At 46.8% G+C, this 26281-nt stretch overlaps 2 protein-coding genes across 4 annotated transcripts in view; both read right to left on the minus strand.

The window, feature by feature from the left end:
- Positions 1–15170, minus strand: part of LOC307173929 (acyl-CoA dehydrogenase family member 11) — a 40685-nt gene extending 25515 nt beyond the window's left edge. Inside the window, exons 1-5 of one of the 3 annotated variants that reach the window (XM_079897524.1) lie at positions 14996–15170; positions 10949–11413; positions 7658–7757; positions 5459–5570; positions 5178–5320 (exon numbers count right to left, since the gene is read on the minus strand). In XM_079897524.1, the coding sequence (XP_079753650.1) occupies positions 5178–5320; positions 5459–5570; positions 7658–7757; positions 10949–11406 (813 nt within the window). In that variant the 5' untranslated portion in view covers positions 11407–11413; positions 14996–15170. Of the gene's footprint in view, positions 1–5177; positions 5321–5458; positions 5571–7657; positions 7758–10948; positions 11414–14971 lie in introns of all 3 variants that reach the window. The other 2 variants (XM_079897526.1, XM_079897525.1) reach the window with 2 other exon arrangements.
- A 70-nt stretch (positions 15171–15240) lies between these two features.
- Positions 15241–25564, minus strand: zbtb45 (zinc finger and BTB domain containing 45). The gene is made up of 6 exons (XM_079864298.1): positions 25350–25564; positions 22916–23818; positions 22140–22259; positions 21884–22027; positions 21553–21817; positions 15241–21254 (listed from the first exon to the last, which is right to left on the minus strand). Exons 2-6 carry the CDS (start codon positions 23792–23794, stop codon positions 20926–20928), a joined length of 1737 nt encoding a protein of 578 aa, XP_079720424.1. The 5' UTR covers positions 23795–23818; positions 25350–25564; the 3' UTR covers positions 15241–20925.
- Positions 25565–26281: the final 717 nt, after the last annotated feature.

The following is a 26281-nucleotide window of genomic DNA, read 5'->3' on the forward strand; positions in this document are numbered from 1 at the left end:
CGCTTTACACCACTGCATCCCACGCTTTAATCCACTGCATCCCACGCTTTACTCCACTGCATCCCACGCTTTACTCCACTGCATCCCACGCTTTACTCCACTGCATCCCACGCTTTACTCCACTGCATCCCACGCTTTACACCACTGCATCCCACGCTTTAATCCACTGCATCCCACGCTTTACACCACTGCATCCCATGCTTTACTCCACTGCATCCCACGCTTTACTCCACTGCATCCCACGCTTTACTCCACTGCATCCCACGCTTTACTCCACTGCATCCCACGCTTTACACCACTGCATCCCACGCTTTACTCCACTGCATCCCACGCTTTACTCCACTGCATCCCACGCTTTACACCACTGCATCCCACGCTTTACACCACTGCATCCCACCCTTTACTCCACTGCATCCCACGCTTTACTCCACTGCATCCCACGCTTTACTCCACTGCATCCCACGCTTTACTCCACTGCATCCCACGCTTTACACCACTGCATCCCACGCTTTACACCACTGCATCCCACGCTTTAATCCACTGCATCCCACGCTTTACACCACTGCATCCCATGCTTTACTCCACTGCATCCCACGCTTTACTCCACTGCATCCCACGCTTTACTCCACTGCATCCCACGCTTTACTCCACTGCATCCCACGCTTTACACCACTGCATCCCACGCTTTACTCCACTGCATCCCACGCTTTACTCCACTGCATCCCACGCTTTACACCACTGCATCCCACGCTTTACACCACTGCATCCCACCCTTTACTCCACTGCATCCCACGCTTTACTCCACTGCATCCCACGCTTTACTCCACTGCATCCCACGCTTTACTCCACTGCATCCCACCCTTTACACCACTGCATCCCACGCTTTACTCCACTGCATCCCACGCTTTACTCCACTGCATCCCACGCTTTACTTCACTGCATCCCACGCTTTACACCACTGCATCCCACGCTTTACTCCACTGCATCCCACGCTTTACTTCACTGCATCCCACGCTTTACACCACTGCATCCCACGCTTTACACCACTGCATCCCACGCTTTACTCCACTGCATCCCACGCTTTACTCCACTGCATCCCACGCTTTACACCACTGCATCCCACGCTTTACACCACTGCATCCCACGCTTTACTCCACTGCATCCCACGCTTTACTTCACTGCATCCCACACTTTACACCACTGCATCCCACGCTTTACACCACTGCATCCCACGCTTTACTCCACTGCATCCCACGCTTTACTCCACTGCATCCCACGCTTTACACCACTGCATCCCACGCTTTACACCACTGCATCCCACCCTTTACTCCACTGCATCCCACGCTTTACTCCACTGCATCCCACGCTTTACTCCACTGCATCCCACGCTTTACTCCACTGCATCCCACCCTTTACACCACTGCATCCCACGCTTTACTCCACTGCATCCCACGCTTTACTCCACTGCATCCCACGCTTTACTTCACTGCATCCCACGCTTTACACCACTGCATCCCACGCTTTACTCCACTGCATCCCACGCTTTACTTCACTGCATCCCACGCTTTACACCACTGCATCCCACGCTTTACACCACTGCATCCCACGCTTTACTCCACTGCATCCCACGCTTTACTCCACTGCATCCCACGCTTTACTTCACTGCATCCCACGCTTTACACCACTGCATCCCACGCTTTACTCCACTCCATCCCACGCTTTACTCCACTGCATCCCACGCTTTACTTCACTGCATCCCACGCTTTACTCCACTGCATCCCACGCTTTACACCACTGCATCCCACGCTTTACTCCACTGCATCCCACGCTTTACTTCACTGCATCCCACGCTTTACACCACTGCATCCCACGCTTTACTCCACTGCATCCCACGCTTTACTTCACTGCATCCCACGCTTTACACCACTGCATCCCACGCTTTACTCCACTGCATCCCACGCTTTACTCCACTGCATCCCACGCTTTACTCCACTGCATCCCACGCTTTACACCACTGCATCCCACGCTTTACTCCACTGCATCCCACGCTTTACTTCACTGCTTCCCACGCTTTACTCCACTGCATCCCACGCTTTACACCACTGCATCCCACGCTTTACTCCACTGCATCCCACGCTTTACACCACTGCACCCCACGCTTTACTCCACTGCACCCCACGCTTTACTCCACAGCATCCCACGCTTTACTCCACTGCACCCCACGCTTTACTCCACTGCATCCCACGCTTTACTCCACTGCATGCATCCCACGCTTTACTTCACTGCATCCCACGCTTTATGCCACTGCATCCCACGCTTTACTCCACTGCATCCCACGCTTTACTCCACTGCATCCCATGCTTTACTCCACTGCATCCCACGCTTTACGCCACTGCATCCCACGCTTTACTCCACTGCATCCCACGCTTTACTCCACTGCATCCCACGCTTTACGCCACTGCATCCCACGCTTTACTCCACTGCATCCCACGCTTTACGCCACTGCATCCCACGCTTTACGCCACTGCATCCCACGCTTTACGCCACTGCATCCCACGCTTTACTCCACTGCATCCCTCGCCTTACAACACTGCATCCCACGCTTTACACCACTGCATCCCACGCTTTACTCCACTGCATCCCACGCTTTACTCCACTGCATCCCACCCTTTACACCACTGCATCCCACGCTTTACTCCACTGCATCCCACGCCTTACTCCACTGCATCCCACTCCACTGCATCCCACGCCTTACAACACTGCATCCCACGCTTTACACCACTGCATCCCACGCTTTACAACACTGCATCCCACGCTTTACTCCACTGCATCCCACGCTTTACACCACTGCATCCCACGCTTTACAACACTGCATCCCACGCCTTACAACACTGCATCCCACGCTTTACAACACTGCATCCCACACTTTACTCCACTGCATCCCACGCTTTACAACACTGCATCTCACGCCTTACTCCACTGCATCCCACGCCTTACTCCACTGCGTCCCACGCTTTACTCCACTGCGTCCCACGCTTTACTCCACTGAATCCCACGCTTTAGACCACTGCATCTCACGCCTTACTCCACTGCATCCCACGCCTTACACCACTGCATCCCACGCTTTACACCACTGCATCCCACGCTTTACACCACTGCATCTCACGCTTTACTCCACTTTACTCCACTGCATCCCACGCCTTACTCCACTGCATCCCACGCTTTACACCACTGCATCCCACGCTTTACTCCACTGCATCCCACGCCTTACACCACTGAATCCCACGCTTTACACCACTGCATCCCACGCTTTACTCCACTGCATCCCACGCCTTACACCACTGAATCCCACGCTTTACACCACTGCATCCCACGCTTTACACCACTGCATCCCACGCTTTACACCACTGCATCCCACGCCTTACTCCACTGCATCCCACGCTTTACACCACTGCATCCCACGCTTTACTCCACTGCATCCCACGCTTTACACCACTGCATCCCACGCTTTACTCCACTGCATCCCACCCTTTACACCACTGCATCCCACGCCTTACACCACTGAATCCCACGCTTTACTCCACTGCATCCCACGCTTTACTCCACTGCATCCCACGCCTTACAACACTGCATCCCACGCTTTACACCACTGAATCCCACGCTTTACACCACTGCATCCCACACTTTACTCCACTGCACCCCACGCTTTACTCCACTGCATCCCCCGCTTTACACCACTGCATCCCACGCTTTACTCCACTGCATCCCACGCTTTACTCCACTGCATCCCACGCTTTACTCCACTGCACCCCACGCTTTACACCACTGCATCCCACGCTTTACTCCACTGCGTCCCACGCTTTACACCACTGCGTCCCACGCCTTACACTACTGCGTCCCACGCTTTACTCCACTGCGTCCCACGCTTTACTCCACTGAATCCCACGCTTTTCACCACTGAATCCCACGCTTTACTCCACTGCATCCCACGCTTTACACCACTGCATCCCACGCTTTACACCACTGCATCCCACGCTTTACACCACTGCATCCCACGCTTTACTCCACTGCATCCCACGCTTTACACCACTGCATCCCACGCTTTACACCACTGCATCCCACGCTTTACTCCACTGCATCCCACGCTTTACACCACTGCATCCCACGCTTTACTCCACTGCATCCCACGCTTTACTCCACTGCATCCCACGCTTTACTCCACTGCATCCCACGCTTTACTCCACTGCATCCCACCCTTTACACCACTGCATCCCTCGCCTTACAACACTGCATCCCACGCTTTACACCACTGCATCCCACGCCTTACACCACTGCATCCCACGCTTTACACCACTGCATCCCACGCTTTACTCCACTGCATCCCACCCTTTACACCACTGCATCCCACGCTTTACTCCACTGCATCCCACGCTTTACACAACTGCATCCCACGCTTTACTCCACTGCATCCCACGCCTTACACCACTGCATCCCACGCTTTACACCACTGCATCCCACGCTTTACTCCACTGCATCCCACGCCTTACAACACTGCATCCCATGCTTTACACCACTGAATCCCACGCTTTACACCACTGTATCTCACTCTTTACCCTGCTGTGATTTTTGCCCAATTGCTTCCACTTTGTTATAATACCACTAACAGTTGACCGTGGAATATTTAGTAGTGAGGAAATTTCACGAATGGACTTATTGCACAGGTGCCAAGCGATCATGGTCCCACGCTTGAGTTCACTGAGCTCCTGAGAGCGACGCATTCTTTCACAGATGTTTGTAGAAGCGTCTGCATGGCTAATGTTTGAGTTTATACAACTGTGCCCATTTAAGTGATTGGAACACCTGAATTCAATGATTTGGAGGGGTGTCCCAATACTTTTGGCAATATAGTGTAGATATATATATATATATATATTAGTACATGAGCATCAACATTCTTAAATTTGTATAAGCAATATAGTCATCATAAACAGTTATTATAACATAAATACTATAAACCTATAAAAGTATAAAGCAGTGTTCTGTACTTAAACATTCATCTGTGTCTCTTTTACAAAGGTTTTTGACGTACAGATGCTGTTCACATCGTTTTAGCCCAAACACAAACCTACAATGAATTGAACTCTATATCAGTCACATGTGTGTGTGTGTGTCGGTACCGGTGTAGTGCGTCCGTGTTCATCTGTGACCCGGGCCAGCGTGAGCGTCATATCAGCATCTGTCGCCGACGTGAACCATTTAAAGCCATACAGCTTGAACCATCCATCCTGCTGTCGCTTGGCAACCGTCTCCGTACCGCTCGCTATGACAACAACAGCATCACATCAGAGACTGATGAGTGACTGTATCACAAACATGTGTGAGTGTGTGTGTGTGTGTGTGTGTGAGGACGCATGTGTGTTTGTGTGTGTATGTGTGTGTGTGAGTGATTGTGTCTCACAGACGTCAGATCCTCCTCTCCTCTCAGTCATCCACTGTCCTGAAGTCCAGAATCTCTTATCATCACGTGTGGTCAGACGCTCAAACGCTTTTCTGGCCGGCATACCTAAAGTCTACACACACGTGCTCGCGCACACACACACACACACACACACACACACACACACACACACACAAACACACACACACACACACTCTTCAGTGAAGCTCATCTCAAAGACATGGCTGATATATCAGAAGCAGGACTTTTATTTTGACGGTGCTGAGAACACCAGTGTCTCATTTTCCATGTTCATTAGTTTATGTCTCCGTTCAACAGTTCTTAAAACTTGAGCTGAATAAAATAAATTAAACCTAAATAGCAATTCTTAAAAAAAATGACAAAAGCACATTACAAAATTATTCAAAATTAAACATCTGGAAAACGTCTCCGTTACAAATGTAACCCAAGTTCCCTGAGAAGAGGAACTTGCACTGCGCTCTAGGCTGCTCTGGGGAACAGTGTGACCGGTGTCTGAAGCGCGTGTGTAAACGCCTCAATAACACTGCCCAGCGACAGCCTATGACGTCACTACTGGTACAACCAGAGTATAACAGGGCCGGTAGAGGATGTCTACAGCTTATTTGGTCTGAAGGAGACGTGGGCAAGCATACCTGAAGCAGTGTCTCATTCCCCTTCTCATGGAACCAAGCTTACAATTGGTAACAGAGACGTTCCCTTTCTGATGGGAACTTGCACTGCATCCTAGGGCATTTTGGGAACAAATACCCACTCCGCCATGCTGAAGGATTGAGTGCCGTCAATGACTCCACAGAGCTATATCCGGAGTCACCATTCCCTGCCCTAGATAGTACACACCAGCCTAACCCCGGCTACATACCCCACAAGTAGAGCTTAGGGCCCGGTATTATAACCAATGCATGCATAAATGTGAAAAAAATCAACATTTCAAAAAATTTACTAGTCAATGGCACTTTTCTTCCAAAGGTGTGACAAGGGGAGTGTAGGATTACAAATTTAAGAATATGTTTAAGATCTGCTGATCCTACATGCTTTATAATATCACATGAAACAATAAGGTGAACTACACTGTATTGGGCATTCAAGGTGAACATGATGGCATCAATTTACTGATTAGAAGTCAGCTGTAAGTCAGCTGTCTAAACATTGTAATAGTCAGGGGTTTTGTTAGTCTTTGATCTTCCAACTAAGAGTTGAACTGTGTGTGAATGTTTACCTAGTTTTAGTTCTCGTGACCATGTGTTGTTTATACAATTTGGGGGGGGTACCATTATCTCAGTTGGGGGTAATTGCCTCTATTGTCTTTAGATGATTAGATGTAGTGGTCAGCCCTAAGTCTGTGTGTAAAGTCAGCACCTTTAAGGACAGCCCGCTGAAATGCCTATAAGAAAACCATGTAAAGTTACGTTAGTTAGACTTGGAAGAACACTACAGATGACACACAGCGAAGATCCCAATAAATCACTTCTGCTTATCCCAACGTCTCCTGGTCTTGCGTGGATGAAAGAAAACTTTACAACAGGAGCATGCTGAGTGCAGGCTGAGACCACTCAGAAACAAATCTTCGTAGGATCTCAAAACTCCAGCACTCCCAAAGGTGCCTTACGACAAAGAAGGGTTCGCAAACTGGGGCGAAAAACCCACTTCATGTCGTGTACTCAAGAACGAAAGAGCTCATTCCAGGGACTGGAGGACCCTGCTTCAAGACCCGACTCAGGAGGAGGGCTCTGCTCTTCAGTCGAACCCGAGGAAGAACAGGCTCTCTAGACTCCAGCACTCACGAAGGGGCCTACAACCAGGAAGGGTTCGCAAACTAGGGTGGAAAAACTGCATCCTGACGGGTTTCAGAGATCACCACCACAGAGCACAGCTCACATCTAACCCTAACACCAGCCTTTACTCTCTCTGCATCTACTTCCACAGAATTAGGCCTCACACATTAGTAATCGCAGACCGGAAAGGGAAATGATGTCATAAGACAGTCCCTGTTGGTGTAATGGTCAGGTAACATTAGCACAAAACCTGTGCGGCGGGAGCTTTGTGGAGTGGGTTTCACTCAGTGTCTGTTAGCTCAGAATGTGACGTCTTACAGTCGCTGCTGGTGTAAAGGTCAGGTGTCTCCATACTCTTGTCCAGAAAGTGCACATTATATAGTATATACAGTATGGAGTGCTTTACCTCGATGACTTTAGCAGCTCCGTCCGTCATGGCCAGCGGGCAGGTGTAGAGTCCAGCCGACGGAGCAAACAGGTACATCTTACTCATCTGAAACACACGACTGCACACACACACACTCTAGTGAATCTGCCAGTGGGATGCGAGGAATACTCAGTGGCTACGTTTATATGCAACCAAATACTCCGTTAGTAATGGGATTGACGGCTCAAGCGGACCGAAAAGCCTTCATGTAAACGCCAAATCGATCCGATTGAGCTCAATCTGAATTAAATTTCGATCGGATTTAAAGGAGTGGTTTATTCCTTTTCTAATCCGATCAAGAGAACATGTGAACAAATGAAAAACGAAACTTTAAGGACTGCGCATGAGCAATGACGTAGAAATAGCGTAATGATGTAGAAATAGCGCAATGACGTAGAAATAGCGTAATGAAGTATGACGTAGAAATAGGGTAATGACGTATAATGACGTAGAAATAGCATAATGACGTAATGACGTAGAAATAGGGTAATGACGTATAATGACGTAGAAATAGCATAATGACGTAGAAATAGCGTAATGACGTAGAAATAGCATAATGACGTAATGACGTAGAAATAGCGTAATGACGTATAATGACGTAGAAATAGGGTAATGACGTATAATGACGTAGAAATAGCATAATGACGTAGAAATAGCGTAATGACATAGAAATAGCATAATAACGTAGAAACAGCATAATGACGTAGAAATAGCGTAATGACGTAGAAATAGCATAATGACGTATAATGACGTAGAAATAGCGTAATGACGTAGAAATAGCATAATAACGTAGAAATAGCGTAATGACGTAGAAACAGCATAATGACGTATAATGACGTAGAAATAGGGTAATGACGTATAATGACGTAGAAATAGCGTAATGACGTAGAAATAGCGTAATGACGTACAAATAGCGTAATGACGTACAAATAGCATAATGACTTAAAAATAGCGTAATGACGTAGAGATAGCATAATGACGTAGAAATAGCATAATGACGTAGAAATAGCGTAATGGCGAAGAAATAGCGTAATGAGGTAGAAATAGCGTAATGGTGTAGAAATAGCGTAATGGTGTAGAAATAGCATAATGACGTAGAAATAGCGTAATGGCGTAGAAATAGCGTAATGACGTAGAAATAGCGTAATGGCGAAGAAATAGCGTAATGAGGTAGAAATAGCGTAATGGCGTAGAAATAGCGTAATGGTGTAGAAATAGCATAATGACGTAGAAATAGCGTAATGGCGTAGAAATAGCGTAATGACGTAGAAATAGCGTAATGATGTAGAAATAGCGTAATGGCGTAGAAATAGCGTAATGATGTAGAAATAGCGTAATGGCGTAGAAATAGCGTAATGGTGTAGAAATAGCATAATGACGTAGAAATAGCGTAATGGCGTAGAAATAGCGTAATGACGTAGAAATAGCGTAATGATGTAGAAATAGCGTAATGGCGTAGAAATAGCGTAATGATGTAGAAATAGCGTAATGACGTAGAAATAGCGTAATGGCGTAGAAATAGCGTAATGACGTAGAAATAGCGTAATGATGTAGAAATAGCGTAATGGCGTAGAAATAGCGTAATGGTGTAGAAATAGCGTAATGGTGTAGAAATAGCGTAATGACGTAGAAATAGCGTAATGATGTAGAAATAGCGTAATGGCGTAGAAATAGCGTAATGGTGTAGAAATAGCATAATGACGTAGAAATAGCGTAATGGTGTAGAAATAGCGTAATGGTGTAGAAATAGCGTAATGACGTAGAAATAGCGTAATGATGTAGAAATAGCGTAATGGCGTAGAAATAGCGTAATGGTGTAGAAATAGCATAATGACGTAGAAATAGCGTAATGGCGTAGAAATAGCGTAATGACGTAGAAATAGCGTAATGGCGTAGAAATAGCGTAATGACGTAGAAATAGCGTAATGGTGTAGAAATAGCGTGATGACGTAGAAATAGCGTAATGGTGTAGAAATAGCATAATGACGTAGAAATAGCGTAATGGCGTAGAAATAGCGTAATGACGTAGAAATAGCGTAATGGCGTAGAAATAGCGTAATGACGTAGAAATAGCGTAATGACGTAGAAATAGCGTAATGGTGTAGAAATAGCGTAATGGCGTAGAAATAGCGTAATGACGTAGAAATAGCGTAATGGCGTAGAAATAGCGTAATGACGTAGAAATAGCGTAATGATGTAGAAATAGCGTAATGGCGTAGAAATAGCGTAATGATGTAGAAATAGCGTAATGACGTAGAAATAGCGTAATGGCGTAGAAATAGCGTAATGACGTAGAAATAGCGTAATGATGTAGAAATAGCGTAATGGCGTAGAAATAGCGTAATGATGTAGAAATAGCGTAATGGCGTAGAAATAGCGTAATGGTGTAGAAATAGCATAATGACGTAGAAATAGCGTAATGGCGTAGAAATAGCGTAATGACGTAGAAATAGCGTAATGGCGTAGAAATAGCGTAATGACGTAGAAATAGCGTAATGGTGTAGAAATAGCGTGATGACGTAGAAATAGCGTAATGGTGTAGAAATAGCGTAATGATGTAGAAATAGCGTAATGGCGTAGAAATAGCGTAATGATGTAGATATAGCGCAATGACGTAGAAATAGCGTGATGACGTAGAAATAGCGTGATGACGTAGAAATAGCGTAATGGCGTAGAAATAGCGTAATGACGTAGAAATAGCGTAATGGTGTAGAAATAGCGTGATGACGTAGAAATAGCGTAATGGTGTAGAAATAGTGTAATGACGTAGAAATAGCGTAATGACGTGTGGCGCGCTGAACGAGCTGTTCTCCGGCTGAATAAAGTGTGGTATAAACGAGTGTCTCGTCCTCCTATAGTCCTCCTCTTCTGCGTGTGTGGAGTGGAGCAGGACGACGGTCCTCCAGCGCTGCTTCAGACTCTCATCCATCTGGCTTTGGGCATTTTTACTGTGTGATCAATATTAGCAGCGGCACAACGGCACATACGCTCATTATCTCCAAATTATGACCAGACATGCATAAATATTAAGTCTGTGGTTTAAAACAAATAAAGAACTGTAGGAGAATATTTATTATGTGCAGACAGCGGGAAACTCTGTATATTCGTGCAGTGAGCGCATGTCAAAACATCTATTCTGATTTGAAGCTTGTGACACATAAATGCGCACATCGACCCGATCACATGTTTAGCGTAACGTTCAGATTCATCAGTCCGACTGAAACGGAAGTAGTGCATGTGAACGTGGGCAGTGCCGCAGTGACCTCTGACCTCCACTCCCCGTAGGTGCGCTCGTAGCCGGCGGCCACCAGGCCCTCGTGTGCGGAGATGCGCCTCAGGTGTGCCCAGGCGTCGCAGGTGCGGATGCGGTCGAGGCGGCGGCCCCAGGGGTCGTAGCGCTGCAGGGCCGGCGGGTTGAGCTCGCACTGGCGGCCCAGAGCCTCCACCTCACACACCACACGCTCCCCGAAGCGCGTCAGCTCCTCCTGCACCCCCCGCACAGGCAGGTGGCGCTGCAGGTACGCTCGCAGCAGTGCATCCTGGGTAAACGGGTTGGTGAGCAGGGGCCGCTCCTGGAAGAACGTCCCGATGGCAGAGCGGGAAAACGGAGTGTGTGTGTGTGAGTCCAGCTCACTGAGGGTCTCGACCGACACACTGCTGCGGGACACGCTCCTACTGAGCATGTGCAGAGCCACGCGGTTACCACGGCAACACACACGCACTGCCATGCTGAGGCTGTAGAAACACACACACACTGTCTGAGCACAAACTACATAAACATTCTCAGGAAATGGTCAAGCACAAATTACTAAAGCAACCAGCTCTTCCTACAGGTCAAAGGTCATCTTATCATCTACATCAGGGGTTTTCAGTCTTACAGGCCATGGATCCCCAAATATGATCATCCTAAAGCTTAAAAGGCAGCTATATATTGTACACAGTATAAACTATTTATACTAATTTAAATTGTATACTATACCAATTTAAAGTATTATTTGGAAATCATTTAGCATCTGTGAAGTTACATTAAGTTTTTATTTTTGCAAACTGTTAAATATGTTATTAAATTGTTTTGTTTATTTTAATTTGTAATATTTATTAAAAACACATTTATTGTTAGTAGTCGAGTCCCAAAATAGATAAATAGCCCTGGATAAGATGCAGTAGGCATTTTTGAGGAAAAGTACTTCAAGTGTTGTTTCTATATGATTTTTAGGTGCTGAATCCATTTCTGCCGTATAACAAGTTGTAAACATCACTGTTTTGGCATAAACAATAAAAACAAAATGGCTGCCAAAAAAAACCCCAAAAAAACGTTTTAATGCATTTATTGCAGTTTAAACATTAAACATTAGAACTAAACTATGCATTCTCAGAATATTTAAACATGTAAACAATGAAAAAACAACATTAACATGAAAGGGACAGTTTTTAATGGCTGCTGGAATTATGCCAAGGTACCAAGGTACACTGGGAAGCATATATCAGTGGAAATATGCAATTATGCCCAGCCCGAAGGGGGGGACTTGGAATACACATGACCCCAGGGGGCTGCATATTGAGAATCACTGGGGTGTCCAGCCGCAGGTGGAATATTTCAAACCCAGGGGTGGCAAGGTGGCTTGCAGAGGGAAAGACACATGCTCAGAGAGGCTTACAGTGGACTACACACGTGGGGGTCGCCCAGAGGCCGTGTTAGGTGTCGCCCAGCCTGCAGCTCTACAGATGTCCCCAAGAGGATGCCACACTCCGGGTGGAGTGGGCCGTCACACCAAGGGGGCATGGTCGACCTTGCTGCTGGTAAGCCACTATCCAGTGAGACAACCTTTGCTTGGAGAGAGCCTTTCCCTTCAGCTTCCCACCATAACAGACAAAGAGCTGGTCTGAGGTCCTGAAACACCGCGTTCTGTCTACGTAAGCACGAAGGGCGCGTACTGGACAGAGCAGTGCCAAGGCTGGGTCTGCCTCCTCCAAGGGCAGCGCTTGCAGGTTCACCACCTGGTCTCGAAAGGGTGTGGTGGGAACCTTGGGCACATATCCAGGCCGGGGGCTCAGGATCACGTAAGAGTTAGCCGGTCCAAATTCCAGGCACGCTTCGTCAACCGAAAATGCCTGCAGGTCCCCTACCCTCTTGATGGAGGCCAATGCAACCAGGAGCGCTGTCTTCATTGACAGGAACTTAAGCTCCACTGATTGTAGAGGCTCAAAGGGGAGCACTCTGCAGAGCAGTTAAAACCGCGGAGAGGTCCCAAGAGGGTACGAGGGGAGGACGAGGAGGATTCAGTCTCCTCGCTCCTCTCAGGAAACTGATGAACAGGTCGTGCTTTCCAATGGACTTACCATCAACTGCATCATGATGTGTGGCAATGGCGGCACCATACACGGCAGGAATTGGCCAGGGAGGTGCTGTCGCGAGGAGTACTAGTTCTTGGAACCAGGTGCGATTGTGCCAATACGGGGCAACCAAAATTACCTGCTCCTCGTCTCACTGGGGGAAACGCATACTTGCGTAGGCCCCGCGGCCAGCTGTGCGCCAGTGCATCCGTGCCGAGCGTGCCCTCGGTCAGGGAATAATACAGGTCGCAGTGGGACGAGTCGTGGGAGGCAAACAGATCTACCTGTGCGTCCCCGAACTGATCCCAAATCAGCTGGACCGTCTGGGGATGGAGTCTCCATTCTCCAGAGAGAGGCCGAACTCGAGACAGCTCGTCGGCCGCCTGGTTCAGGTGTCCCGGGATATAAATGGCACGAAGCGACCTCAGATGCTTCTGACTCCATATGAGGAGGTGGCGGGCGAGTTGTGACATACGGCGGGAGCGTAGACCACCTTGACGGTTGATGTACGCTACTGTGGCGGTATTGTCTGATCGGACTAGTACGTGTTGACCCCTGAGCAATGCACAGAAGCGGTGCAGGGCGAGACGTACAGCCTGCAACTCAAGGCAATTGACATGCCAAAGGCGCTGGGGTCCTGTCCAGGAGGCCGCGGCAGCATGACCATTGCACATGGCGCCCCAGCCCATTGTGGAGGAATCTGTTGAAACAACAACATGCCAGGAAACTCGTTCTATGGGCACTCCAGCCCATAGAAAACTGAGGTTCGTCCACGGGGTGAAGGTCTGACGGCAGGCTGGAGTCACTGGGACTCGGAGCGTGCCGTGTTGCCATGCCCACCTCGGTACTTGATCGCGAAGCCAAAGCTGAAGCGGTCTCATATGAAGCAACCCGAGCGGCGTGACTGCGGCTGCGGATGCCATATGCCCCAGGAGCCTCTGAAATAGTTTCAGTGGAACCGCACTCTTGCCCTCGAACTGACGAAGGCAAGTCAGCAGTGACTGCTCGTAAGCTGCGCGCACATGGCGACCGAGTCGATCTCCATACCGAGAAAAGAGATCCTCTGCAAGGAGCAGAGTTTGCTCTTCTCCCAGTTGACCCGAAGGCCCAGACGAGCTAGGTGCCGGAGCACTAGGTCCCTGTGTTCGCAAACCTGGTCTTGAGAGTGAGCTAGGATCAGCCAGTCGTCGAGAGGAACAAGGGCTGCCTCGACAACCTTCGTGAAGATGTGAGGAGACAGGGCTAGCCCGAAAGGGAGAACCGCGTACTGGTATGCCTGCCCCTCGAATTATATATATATATATATATATATATACTGGTATGCCTCATTTGAATATGTAAACATGACATTTCAGAAAACTTGTAATACAAAAAATGTCTGTCTCTATGTAAGTGAAAAACTGGAAAGGTTTTATGGTGATATCTATAACTTAAAAATTTTACCCTATCCACCTGTAGTGTTTCGGCTGTGAATAATGCACCTATTGTTTCAATAACAATTACAAGAAAATGGGACCCTTATTTCAATGTTATATGGTGGATCCTTATTCAGGAGACATTGAACTTTCTAAAAATGTGGTATAACAACTTTTCCTCAAAAATGCCTACAGGGTTACACAATCTTGAAGATTCGGACCTGACTATAGTCATCTACTATATACATTTGAATCGTTCCTCTAAAACTGTTTGCTCGTTCGACTCATTGAATCATTTGATTGCGCAAGTAAAGCTGTGAACTTTCACCCACTAACATGAAGCCTTCCGCTGTTTAATTTCTCTTTCTCTGAACGTTCATCCGTCACTTCTCATCCTGCTCTTATTATACGGAAAAATCACTTTAAAAACACAGCAAAAATACACAAAAAAGCGCTGACAACAGGCAACTCTCAAGCACCGAATACACGACATCAGAGCTGTATTTGAGCCGTGTTTAAGCAGATTTAAGCTCTGTTTCATTACTTCTGGCAGATTTGAGCAGCTCACCGACCGTTCGCGTTCCGAGTTTCCAAACTGGACAAACTGAAGACTGGACTGACTCAAGTCCGACTCATTTAAGGAGTTGATTCTTTCAAACGGAGACCAGCGACTGAATCCACGGCGATTCACTAAAGGAGTCGATTCTTTTAGACGCGAGTGACGGCGCATGCGCTGTTGATCTACTGCGGGCTCAGTCGACACACACACACACACACACACCACAGACTCGACAGTTTATGTTCTTTATCTGTTTAATGTTGCTGAGAGTGAAGTTTAGCGAAGAGTCCGTTCAGTCCAGAGCTCTTCAAGAGGTCTGGATGAACTTATTTCAGAAGGGTAAACATAAATATAACATTGGTATAATGACTGTTTTAACGTAACTGAAATAAACACAAGTAGTAGATTAAAGCAGAGGAATAGTCCTGCTTACTAATTGAGTGCAGTCATATTGTAGATGAAAAGAGATTAATCTCGATTTCAGACACTAAACATGAAGCGGAAGATCCCTAAAGCCTTGTTTTATTTCAATAGTTTAATGAACAGACCGATTCCATGGATGATGAAGGTTCTTCATACGCCAACAAAGATGCTTTATTTTTAAGATTGCAGGAATCATAGATCCAGAATTCAGCCCGAGTAAAATAAAATAAAACAAAAAATGTAATTCTGCTTTTTATCTCACAATTCAGACTTTTTTTTATTTATTCTGAGCTGTAAGAAGTCAGAATTGAGAGATACAAGCTAGGAATTGTGAGAAGTCTCAATCACTCAATCAGTGGTGGAAAAAACAGAATTCCGAGATGTAAATGCAGAATTCTGAGAAGGGAATTAAGTTTTAATTTATTTTTTAATCTGTGGCATAAACAAGCTTCCATGCATGATTATTTACAGCTATTTGCAGGATAACTTTGACACTAAAGGTCTTCTAACAGCGGCCTGATTCGATCTCCAGCCGGTCTTCCTGAATCATGGCACAGATGATCCGGGGGTTTATCCGTAGGTAAAGAAAGGAGTCGCAGGCGGTGAAGCGTCACAATGCGTTTAATGCAGACTCATGCAGCGTACAGCGAGCACATGCTAGATATACCAGAACCAAAGCCAGTAGATAATGAGATCCCACGATCCCCGCGCACAGAAGCATATCACCATAAAAATAGCATTTCAGCATATACTTGATAAAAAATGTAAAAATGGAGGTTGATGTTGAAATTAAAAAATGGAGGTAATAAATCTGCTCTGAAGTCTCTTCAGGTCCTGAGGTCATTGTGGTTCTGATGAGTCCATGAAAACACGTAAGAAACAGATTACAGACGTACAACACTGACACAGACGTTAGCCCCGCCGCGCAGGACTGCGTTTAGTGTGAGTCGCTCCATGAGGTTTGTGTGTTTCATGAGGTCTTCTGGGTTGTTGTGAGTGTGAGGAGTGAGCGAGTTAAAGGAACACGCCGACTTTCTGGGACTTTATCTTATTCCCCGTATCCCCCAGAGTTAGAGGAGGCCACACACACCCTTCGCTTATTCCCCGTATCCCCCAGAGTTAGAGGAGGCCACACACACCCTTCGCTTATTCCCCGTATCCCCCAGAGTTAGAGGAGGCCACACACACCCTTCGCTTATTCCCCGTATCCCCCAGAGTTAGATGAGGCCACACACACCCTTCGCTTATTCCCCGTATCCCCCAGAGTTAGAGGAGGCCACACACACCCTTCGCTTATTCCCCGTATCCCCCAGAGTTAGATGAGGCCACACACACCCTTCGCTTATTCCCCGTATCCCCCAGAGTTAGAGGAGGCCACACACACCCTTCGCTTATTCCCCGTATCCCCCAGAGTTAGAGGAGGCCACACACACCCTTCGCTTATTCCCCGTATCCCCCAGAGTTAGATGAGGCCACACACACCCTTCGCTTATTCCCCGTATCCCCCAGAGTTAGATGAGGCCACACACACCCTTCGCTTATTCCCCGTATCCCCCAGAGTTAGAGGAGGCCACACACACCCTTCGCTTATTCCCCGTATCCCCCAGAGTTAGAGGAGGCCACACACACCCTTCGCTTATTCCCCGTATCCCCCAGAGTTAGAGGAGGCCACACACACCCTTCGCTTATTCCCCGTATCCCCCAGAGTTAGAGGAGGCCACACACACCCTCCTCAGCTCCGTGCTCGCAGAAGAAGGCGAAGCACGGCTACTCGGGCGGAGGGATCTGCTCGCAGAAGAAGGCGAAGCACGGCTACTCGGGCGGAGGGATCTGCTCGCAGCGCCTGAGAAGCCCGTGGTGAGGAGCAGAGTTCCTCAGAGCTGGAGTAAATCACTCCGCAGAAGAAGTAGTGCTTCGCCTTCTGAGAATATAGTTCCCAGTGTGTGTACGGCTAGAAGACGGCTGTGTCTCATGTGACCTTGTTATTCGTACACGCCGTGACTATACACATCACAACATGTAAATAGGAAAATGATGGCGTTATTTTGTCACTGATTGGGAGCAGTATGCTAGCTGGAGCCATTTACCTCCAGTCTTTGTGCTAAGCTAGGCTAGCGGTGGGTGCGCACGCACAGAGATGAGAAGGGTGTGTGTGGACTCCTCTAACTCTGGGGGATACGGGGAATAAGCAAAATTCCCAAAAAGTCGGCGTGTTCCTTTAAAGGGATAGTTCACCCAAAAACATTAGCCCAGGTTTACTCTCCCTGAACTCATCCTAGGTGTGTGTGACATTCTTCTGTCAGACGAACACAATCAGAGTTATATTATAAATGTCCTGCTCTTCCAAGCTTTATAACGGCAGTGAATGGACAGATGCTGGAAGCTGCTATTTTAGTTGATTAAGTTTTAAATCTGGATATTTTTCTTACACGAACGCATCTCTTCACTTCAGAAGGCCTTTATTAACCCTATTAACACTTTTATGATGGACAGATGCACTTTTATGATGGATAGATGCACTTTTATGATGGATAGATGCACTTTTATCATGGACAGATGCACTTTTATGATGGATGGATGCACTTTTATCATGGATAGATGCACTTTTATGATGGATGGATGCACTTTTATGATGGATGGATGCACTTTTATGATGATAGATGCACTTTTATCATGGATAGATGCACTTTTATGATGGATAGATGCACTTTTATGATGGACAGATGCACTTATGATGGACAGATGCACTTTTATGATGGATAGATGTACTTTTATGATGGATAGATGCACTTTTATGATGATAGATGCACTTTTATGATGGATAGATGCACTTTTATCATGGATAGATGCACTTTTATGATGGATGGATGCACTTTTATGATGGACGGATGCACTTTTATGATGGACAGATGCACTTATGATGGACAGATGCACTTTTATGATGGATAGATGTACTTTTATGATGGATAGATGCACTTTTATCATGGATAGATGCACTTTTATGATGGATAGATGCACTTTTATCATGGATAGATGCACTTTTATGATGGATAGATGCACTTTTATGATGGACAGATGCACTTTTATGATGATAGATGCACTTTTATCATGGATAGATGCACTTTTATGATGGATAGATGCACTTTTATGATGGACAGATGCACTTTTATGATGATAGATGCACTTTTATGATGGATAGATGCACTTTTATCATGGATAGATGCACTTTTATGATGATAGATGCACTTTTATGATGGATAGATGCACTTTTATCATGGATAGATGCACTTTTATGATGGATAGATGCACTTTTATGATGATAGATGCACTTTTATCATGGATAGATGCACTTTTATGATGGATAGATGCACTTTTATGATGGACAGATGCACTTTTATGATGATAGATGCACTTTTATGATGGATAGATGCACTTTTATCATGGATAGATGCACTTTTATGATGATAGATGCACTTTTATGATGGATAGATGCACTTTTATCATGGATAGATGCACTTTTATGATGGATGGATGCACTTTTATGATGGATGGATGCACTTTTATGATGATAGATGCACTTTTATCATGGATAGATGCACTTTTATGATGGACAGATGCACTTTTATGATGGACAGATGCACTTTTATGATGAATAGATGTACTTTTATGATGGATAGATGTACTTTTATGATGGTAGATGCACTTTTATGATGAACAGATGCACTTTTATGATGGACAGATGCACTTTTATGATGGATGGGTGCACTTTTATGATGGACAGATGCACTTTTATGATGGATAGATGTACTTTTATGATGGATAGATGTACTTTTATGATGGTAGATGCACTTTTATGATGAACAGATGCACTTTTATGATGGACAGATGCACTTTTATGATGGATGGGTGCACTTTTATGATGGACAGATGCACTTATGATGGACAGATGCACTTTTATGATGGACAGATGCACATTTATGATGGACGGATGTGCTTTTATCATGAATAGATGCACTTTTATGATGGACAGATGCACTTTTATGATGAATAGATGCACTTTTATGATGATAGATGCACTTTTATGATGGACAGATGCGCTTTTATGATGAATAGATGCACTTTTATGATGAATAGATGCACTTTTATGATGGACAGATGCACTTTTATGATGTATAGATGCACTTTTATGATGGATTGATGCACTTTTATGATGATAGATGCACTTTTATGATGGATAGATGCACTTTTATGATGAATAGATGCACTTTTATGATGATAGATGCACTTTTATGATGGACAGATGCACTTTTATGATGAATAGATGCACTTTTATGATGATAGATGCACTTTTATGATGGACAGATGCACTTTTATGATGATAGATGCGCTTTTATGATGGATAGATGCACTTTTATCATGAATAGATGCACTTTTATGATGGACAGATGCACTTTTATGATGGACAGATGCACTTTTATGATGGACAGATGCACTTTTATGATGGACAGATGCACTTTTATGATGGATAGATGCACATTTATGATGGACGGATGTGCTTTTATCATGAATAGATGCACTTTTATGATGGACAGATGCACTTTTATGATGATAGATGCACTTTTATGATGGACAGATGCACTTTTATGATGGATAGATGCGCTTTTATGATGGATAGATGTACTTTTATGATGGATAGATGTACTTTTATGATGGTAGATGCACTTTTATGATGAACAGATGCACTTTTATGATGGACAGATGCACTTTTATGATGGATGGGTGCACTTTTATGATGGACAGATGCACTTTTATGATGGACAGATGCACTTTTATGATGGATGGGTGCACTTTTATGATGGACAGATGCACTTTTATGATGGACAGATGCACTTTTATGATGGACAGATGCACTTTTATGATGGACAGATGCACTTATGATGGACAGATGCACTTTTATGATGGACAGATGCACATTTATGATGGACGGATGTGCTTTTATCATGAATAGATGCACTTTTATGATGGACAGATGCACTTTTATGATGGACAGATGCACTTTTATGATGGATAGATGCGCTTTTATGATGGATAGATGCACTTTTATCATGAATAGATGCACTTTTATGATGGACAGATGCACTTTTATGATGGACAGATGCACTTTTATGATGGACAGATGCACTTTTATGATGGACAGATGCGCTTTTATGATGGACGGATGTGCTTTTATCATGAATAGATGCACTTTTATGATGGACGGATGCACTTTTATGATGGACGGATGTGCTTTAATGATGGACAGATGCTTTTTTATGATGGATAGATGCACTTTTATGATGGACTTTGATCAAATATAGAGCCATTCACTGCCATTTTAAAGCTTGGAAGATCCAGGACATTTTTTACAAAACTCTGACTGTATTCGTCTAGGAGAAGAATGTCATACACACCTGGGATGTCTTGAGGGTGAGTAAACCACGGGCTGATCTTCATGTGTGTGTGTGTGTGTGAAGCGTCTAGGATGCCCCCCCCGGCCCGCCGGCCCCGCCCTGCTCCAGGTGGCTGGTGTGGTTGCTGGGTTTGCTGGGCGTGTGCTGGTGCTGCAGGGCGTGTCTCTCCAGCAGCGTGCGGTGGGTGAAGGCGCGCTGGCACACGGCGCAGGTGAAGGTGCGCTCCACGCGGTGTGTGCGCATGTGCACGTTCAGCGAGCTCTTCTGCGTGAAGCGCTTGCTGCAGACGGAGCACTGGAAGGCCCGCACCCCCGTGTGCACCACCATGTGCTTCAGCAGGTAGTCCCGCAGCGAGAACGAGCGCCAGCAGATGCTGCACTGGTGCGGCTTCTGGCCTGCACACACACACACACACACACACACACACACACACACGTTATGCTGGCTGAATGTATCATTCTGAAAGCAAACACTGTTATGTGGTCTTAATGTGTTTATATGTATATACAGGGCTCTGCTATTCTTTACCATGATCTTTATGGCTATAGTCCTGGTGTGAGCGGGACTCGTTTCACTGAGCTCTGTAGAGTAACATGTAAATGAGGCTGTCGATCAGCATGAGGTCAGGGTTATGAGGCGTGTGTGTGCCTACCGGAGTGTGTGAACATGTGAATGAGGCGTGTGTGTGCCTACCGGAGTGTATGAACATGTGCTTGCTGTAGTTCTTGCGTGAGCGCAGCGACTTCCCGCAGTGGCTGCAGTCGAAGGACGTCTCGGAGCCCTGCGGCGCAAAGCTCGGACCTGCAATGCATGCTGGGGTGGAGGGGGGCGGAGCCGGGGTCAGAGGGGCAGGGGGCGGGGCCTGCTGGCACGAATCAGCCAAGCCGTCAATCACCATGGGTCCGCCCACGAAGAAGGACTGGCTCTGTGATTCGCTGGCAGGAAACTGGAACAGCATCTGAGGACAGAGACGTGCGTTAGCAGAGCGGCGGTGACGCGCTACACGACTAGCGGCGGGTCAGACCTGGCTGCCGAGGTTCTGCGAGGCCGGCGGCGGCGAGAGCGGTTTGTTGACCCGGCCGCGCGGGTTCGAGCCCAGAGACGCCTGCGGATCCGCCTGAGACCAGAAGCCGCCCGGGAACACGCCGGAGTCCTCGTAGAACCCGGCCTGAAACACACAAACACGCTAGTTGCTGCCGCCGCGTGTCACAGCGTGTGTGTTACCTGTGCGCAGCTGAGCTGGTGTGAGCCGCGTGTCACAGTGTGTGTGTGTGTGTTACCTGTGCGTAGCTGGGCTGATGTGAGCCGTGTGATGCGTTTCCTCTCTCGTCCATCTCGAACAGCCCCTCCCCTTCCTGCACGCCCTCGTTCTTCACCACCACCTGCTCGCCGCCCAGCACCTGCACACACACACGCATCACAGCTAATGCTAATCTCTGCTAATCTAACACACTCATCACAGCTAATACTAATCTCTGTTTAGCACCTGCACACACACACGCATCACAGCTAATGCTAATCTCTGCTAATCTAACACACTCATCACAGCTAATACTAATCTCTGTTTAGCACCTGCACACACACACGCATCACAGCTAATGCTAATCTCTGCTAATCTAACACACACACATCACAGCTAATACTAATCTCTGTTTAGCACCTGCACACACACACGCATCACAGCTAATGCTAATCTCTGCTAATCTAACACACTCATCACAGCTAATACTAATCTCTGTTTAGCACCTGCACACACACACGCATCACAGCTAATGCTAATCTCTGCTAATCTAACACACACACATCACAGCTAATGCTAATCTCTGCTAATCTAACACACACTCATCACAGCTAATACTAATCTCTGTTTAGCACCTGCACACACACATACACACATCACAGCTAATGCTGATCTCTGCTAATCTAACACACTCATGCTAATCTCTATTTCTCTAGATAATGCTCTAGCTAATGCTAATCTCCATTTAGCACCTGCACAACACACGCTTCAGAGCCAATGCTAATCTCTGTTTGACAAAAGTGAGCGTAGAAGTACCTGCAGTCTCAGCGGCTGCCTCTGTTTGCGCGTGTGCGCGGTCTGTCTGTCTCTGTCCGCGTCTCTGTCGGCGTCGTGTGCGTCTCTCTCGTCGTCTTCGCTGAAGCGCTCCACGCCGCTCACCAGCTCCTCCGCCACGCCGCCGTACTCCTCCGCCATCTGCCCGCGCTCGTTCGCGGCGCCGCGCTCCGCGCTCAACATGTAGCTGATCTCCTGCGAGCAGCTCGAGGGCTTCAACATGGCCCCGCCCCCTGCTACGCCAAGCCCCTCCCCTCTACACATGGCCCCGCCTTCTAACTCGCCGAGTGGCATTAGAGCGGCGACTCCGCCCCCTTCCAGACCGCCGCCCTCCGACTGAGCTCCGCCTCCCAGAGCGGCCGCCATGTCCGAGCCGCAGTCGTAGCCGTAGCCCGTCAGCGCCGCGCTCTCCCGCCCCTTTCCGTCGGCCCCGCCCTCCTCCTGCTTAGGCCCCGCCCCCCCACCGGAGGCTCCGCCCCCGCGCCGCTGCGAGATGATCTGCGTGCACTCGTCGATGACGGTCTTGATCTGCAGGATGGAGGCGGCGGTGAGGATGCAGAGCGCCTGCGAGTGTAGCACGACTAGCGAGCCGCTGTACATGAAGTCCACGAGCTGCCGCACCGTCTCCGCCGGCACCAGCGGCGGCACCGAGATCTCCGAGTGGCCCAGCAGGAGCTTGTCCTGGAAGAAGGGGCTCCCGGCCGCCAGCACGCAGGCGTGGGCTCGCAGCGAGGCGTCGTGGATGCGCACCGTGACGTCGCAGAACAGGCCTTTGCGCCGCTGGGATCTCAGGGCTTCCAGAACCGACTGGCTGGAGTTGTGGAGGTGGATGTAGTGGACGGCCTCTGGACCCGACGCCATGACCCGACCCGGCTCACTGAGACTCTAAACACATTCAATAACACCAATAACACATTCAGAAATAGCATTACATACAAGGTTTGAAATTCACACCCGCCAAGCCGCCACACGCGGGTAAACCCAACCGTGCAGGAGGCCAACGCTGTCGGATCACGAGGCGGTCAGCGCGGTCGGATCACGAGGCGGTCAGCGCTGTCGGATCACGAGGCGGTCAGCGCTGTCGGATCACGAGGCGGTCAGCGGTGTCGGATCACGAGGCGGTCAGCGCTGTCAGATCACGAGGCGGTCAGCGCTGTCAGATCACGAGGCGGTCAGCGCTGTCAGATCACGAGGAGGTCAACGCTGTCAGATCACGAGGCGGTCAGCGCTGTCGGATCACGAGGAGGTCAGCGCTGTCAGATCACGAGGCGGTCAGCGCTGTCGGATCACGAGGCGGTCAGCGCTGTCGGATCACGAGGCGGTCAGCGCGGTCGGATCACGAGGCGGTCAGCGCTGTCAGATCACGAGGCAGTTTGGTGCGTTACTAATTATGTTTAATCACTTTGCTGGGGAAGTTCATGTAAGACAAATCTGCGCAGATTTAGCGCAAATACTTGTGAGTCATCATGATATATTAAATACAGCGTATTGCAGAATCTGCGCATATCTGGCTTGCTTTAACATGCCGTCACTACGCAACAAATTACGGTGCGCTTGTTCATCTGCATTGACGCAATAGCGGAGATTAAAAAGCATTTGGTGAACAGAAAAGACATTATTATTTTCCAACATCCTAATTTTGTTTCTGATGTTCTTTGTACTGTCCACCTAAAACATGTTTTGGCTGGATTACAGGATTTAGTTTGAATAATAAATTAATGTATGAAATCCAAATTTTATAATATATATACTTTTTTTTTTTTTTTGGCTAGTAGAAGTTCTGAATGGCCGGCCACTTAAAAAATTAGCCAAATTGGCCGGTGAGTGAAAAAGTAAATTTCAAACCCAGATTATATATCATTAATGCTGCTCTGGCGGTTAATGAACAGAACTGAATGCGTCTCGCGAAAGAACATTAGCCGGAGCTACTTCTCTGTGTTTATATGACGCGTCACGCAGATACTGTGTTCCTCCGCAGCGGTACGACCCGACCGGTCTAAAATAGTCCCAATATAAACACTTATTATAGGTGTACTATGATTCAGGATAAGACAAAAACTCGGTTTGGAAAATGGATTCATGATGTACTCAATTATTATTTAAATTTGGTACATTTTTAACACAAAAAAGTAACAGACTGCACCTTTAAATATAAAATAAATAATTATAAAAACACACAATTTGTTGTATAAAGCACTATATAAATAAAGGTGACTTGGCTTGACAAACACACACACACACGTCTTCAGGATCACTTATCGTGAAAACTCCTGTGACTGAAACTCAATGTCTACAGGCTGTCACGTGTAATTAACACTATATTAATGCAGAATGAATCATTATGCTCACTTCTGCTCTACGTGTTTATGATTCACACTGACATCTATAGAGCTGATACGGACGGTCACACGCTCACCTGCAGATGTGTTTAAAGTGCACTAACACGCTGCTGCGCGATCATTACTGCTTTAATATCGATCTCGGTTAGATTTGCGAAGATTCGCGACGGACCGAAGCTTTTCTGCGCTCACGGGCCCCGATATCCGCGAGCAACCCGCCAAAATAAAAGCCTTGAATATCATATAACAACCCGTCAAAATAAAAGCCTTGAATATCATATAGCAACCCGTCAAAATAAAAGCCTTGAATATCATATAGCAACCCGTCAAAATAAAAGCCTTGAATATCATATAGCAACCCGTCAAAATAAAAGCCTTGAATATCATACAGCAGCCCGTCAAAATAAAAGCCTCCAACATCATACAGCAGCCCGTCAAAATAAAAGCCCCCAACGTCATACAGCAGCCCGTCAAAATAAAAGCCTCCAACATCATACAGCAGCCCGTCAAAATAAAAGCCTCCAACATCATGTGGCAGCCCGTCAAAATAAAAGCCTTCAAAATAATGTTGGAGGCCGTCAAAATAAAAGCCCTGAATATCATATAACAACCCGTCAAAATAAAAGCCCTGAATATCATATAACAACCCGTCAAAATAAAAGCCTTGAATATCATATGACAACCCATCAAAATAAAAGCCTTGAATATCATATGACAACCCATCAAAATAAAAGCCTTGAATATCATATAGCAGCCCGTCAAAATAAAAGCCTCTAACATCATGTAGGAGGTCGTTAAAAATAAAATCCTTGAATATCATGTAGAAGCCCAGACTGTCGAAAAATATTCCTTACATATTTTCGTTTTTTGAAGTAATTTTTTTTTTTTAAATAAACATTTTAAAGCTAAAAGTTTAATAACTATTAACATAAATTGTGCTGTTGCATCATACTTTTTGTTTAAGAAAGGAGTCAATGGGTCGTATTAGAGCATAGTAATGCTCATAAGG

This window comes from Squalius cephalus (genome assembly GCF_949319135.1).
Source record: "Squalius cephalus genome assembly, chromosome: 2".
Classification (NCBI taxonomy): domain Eukaryota; kingdom Metazoa; phylum Chordata; class Actinopteri; order Cypriniformes; family Leuciscidae; genus Squalius; species Squalius cephalus.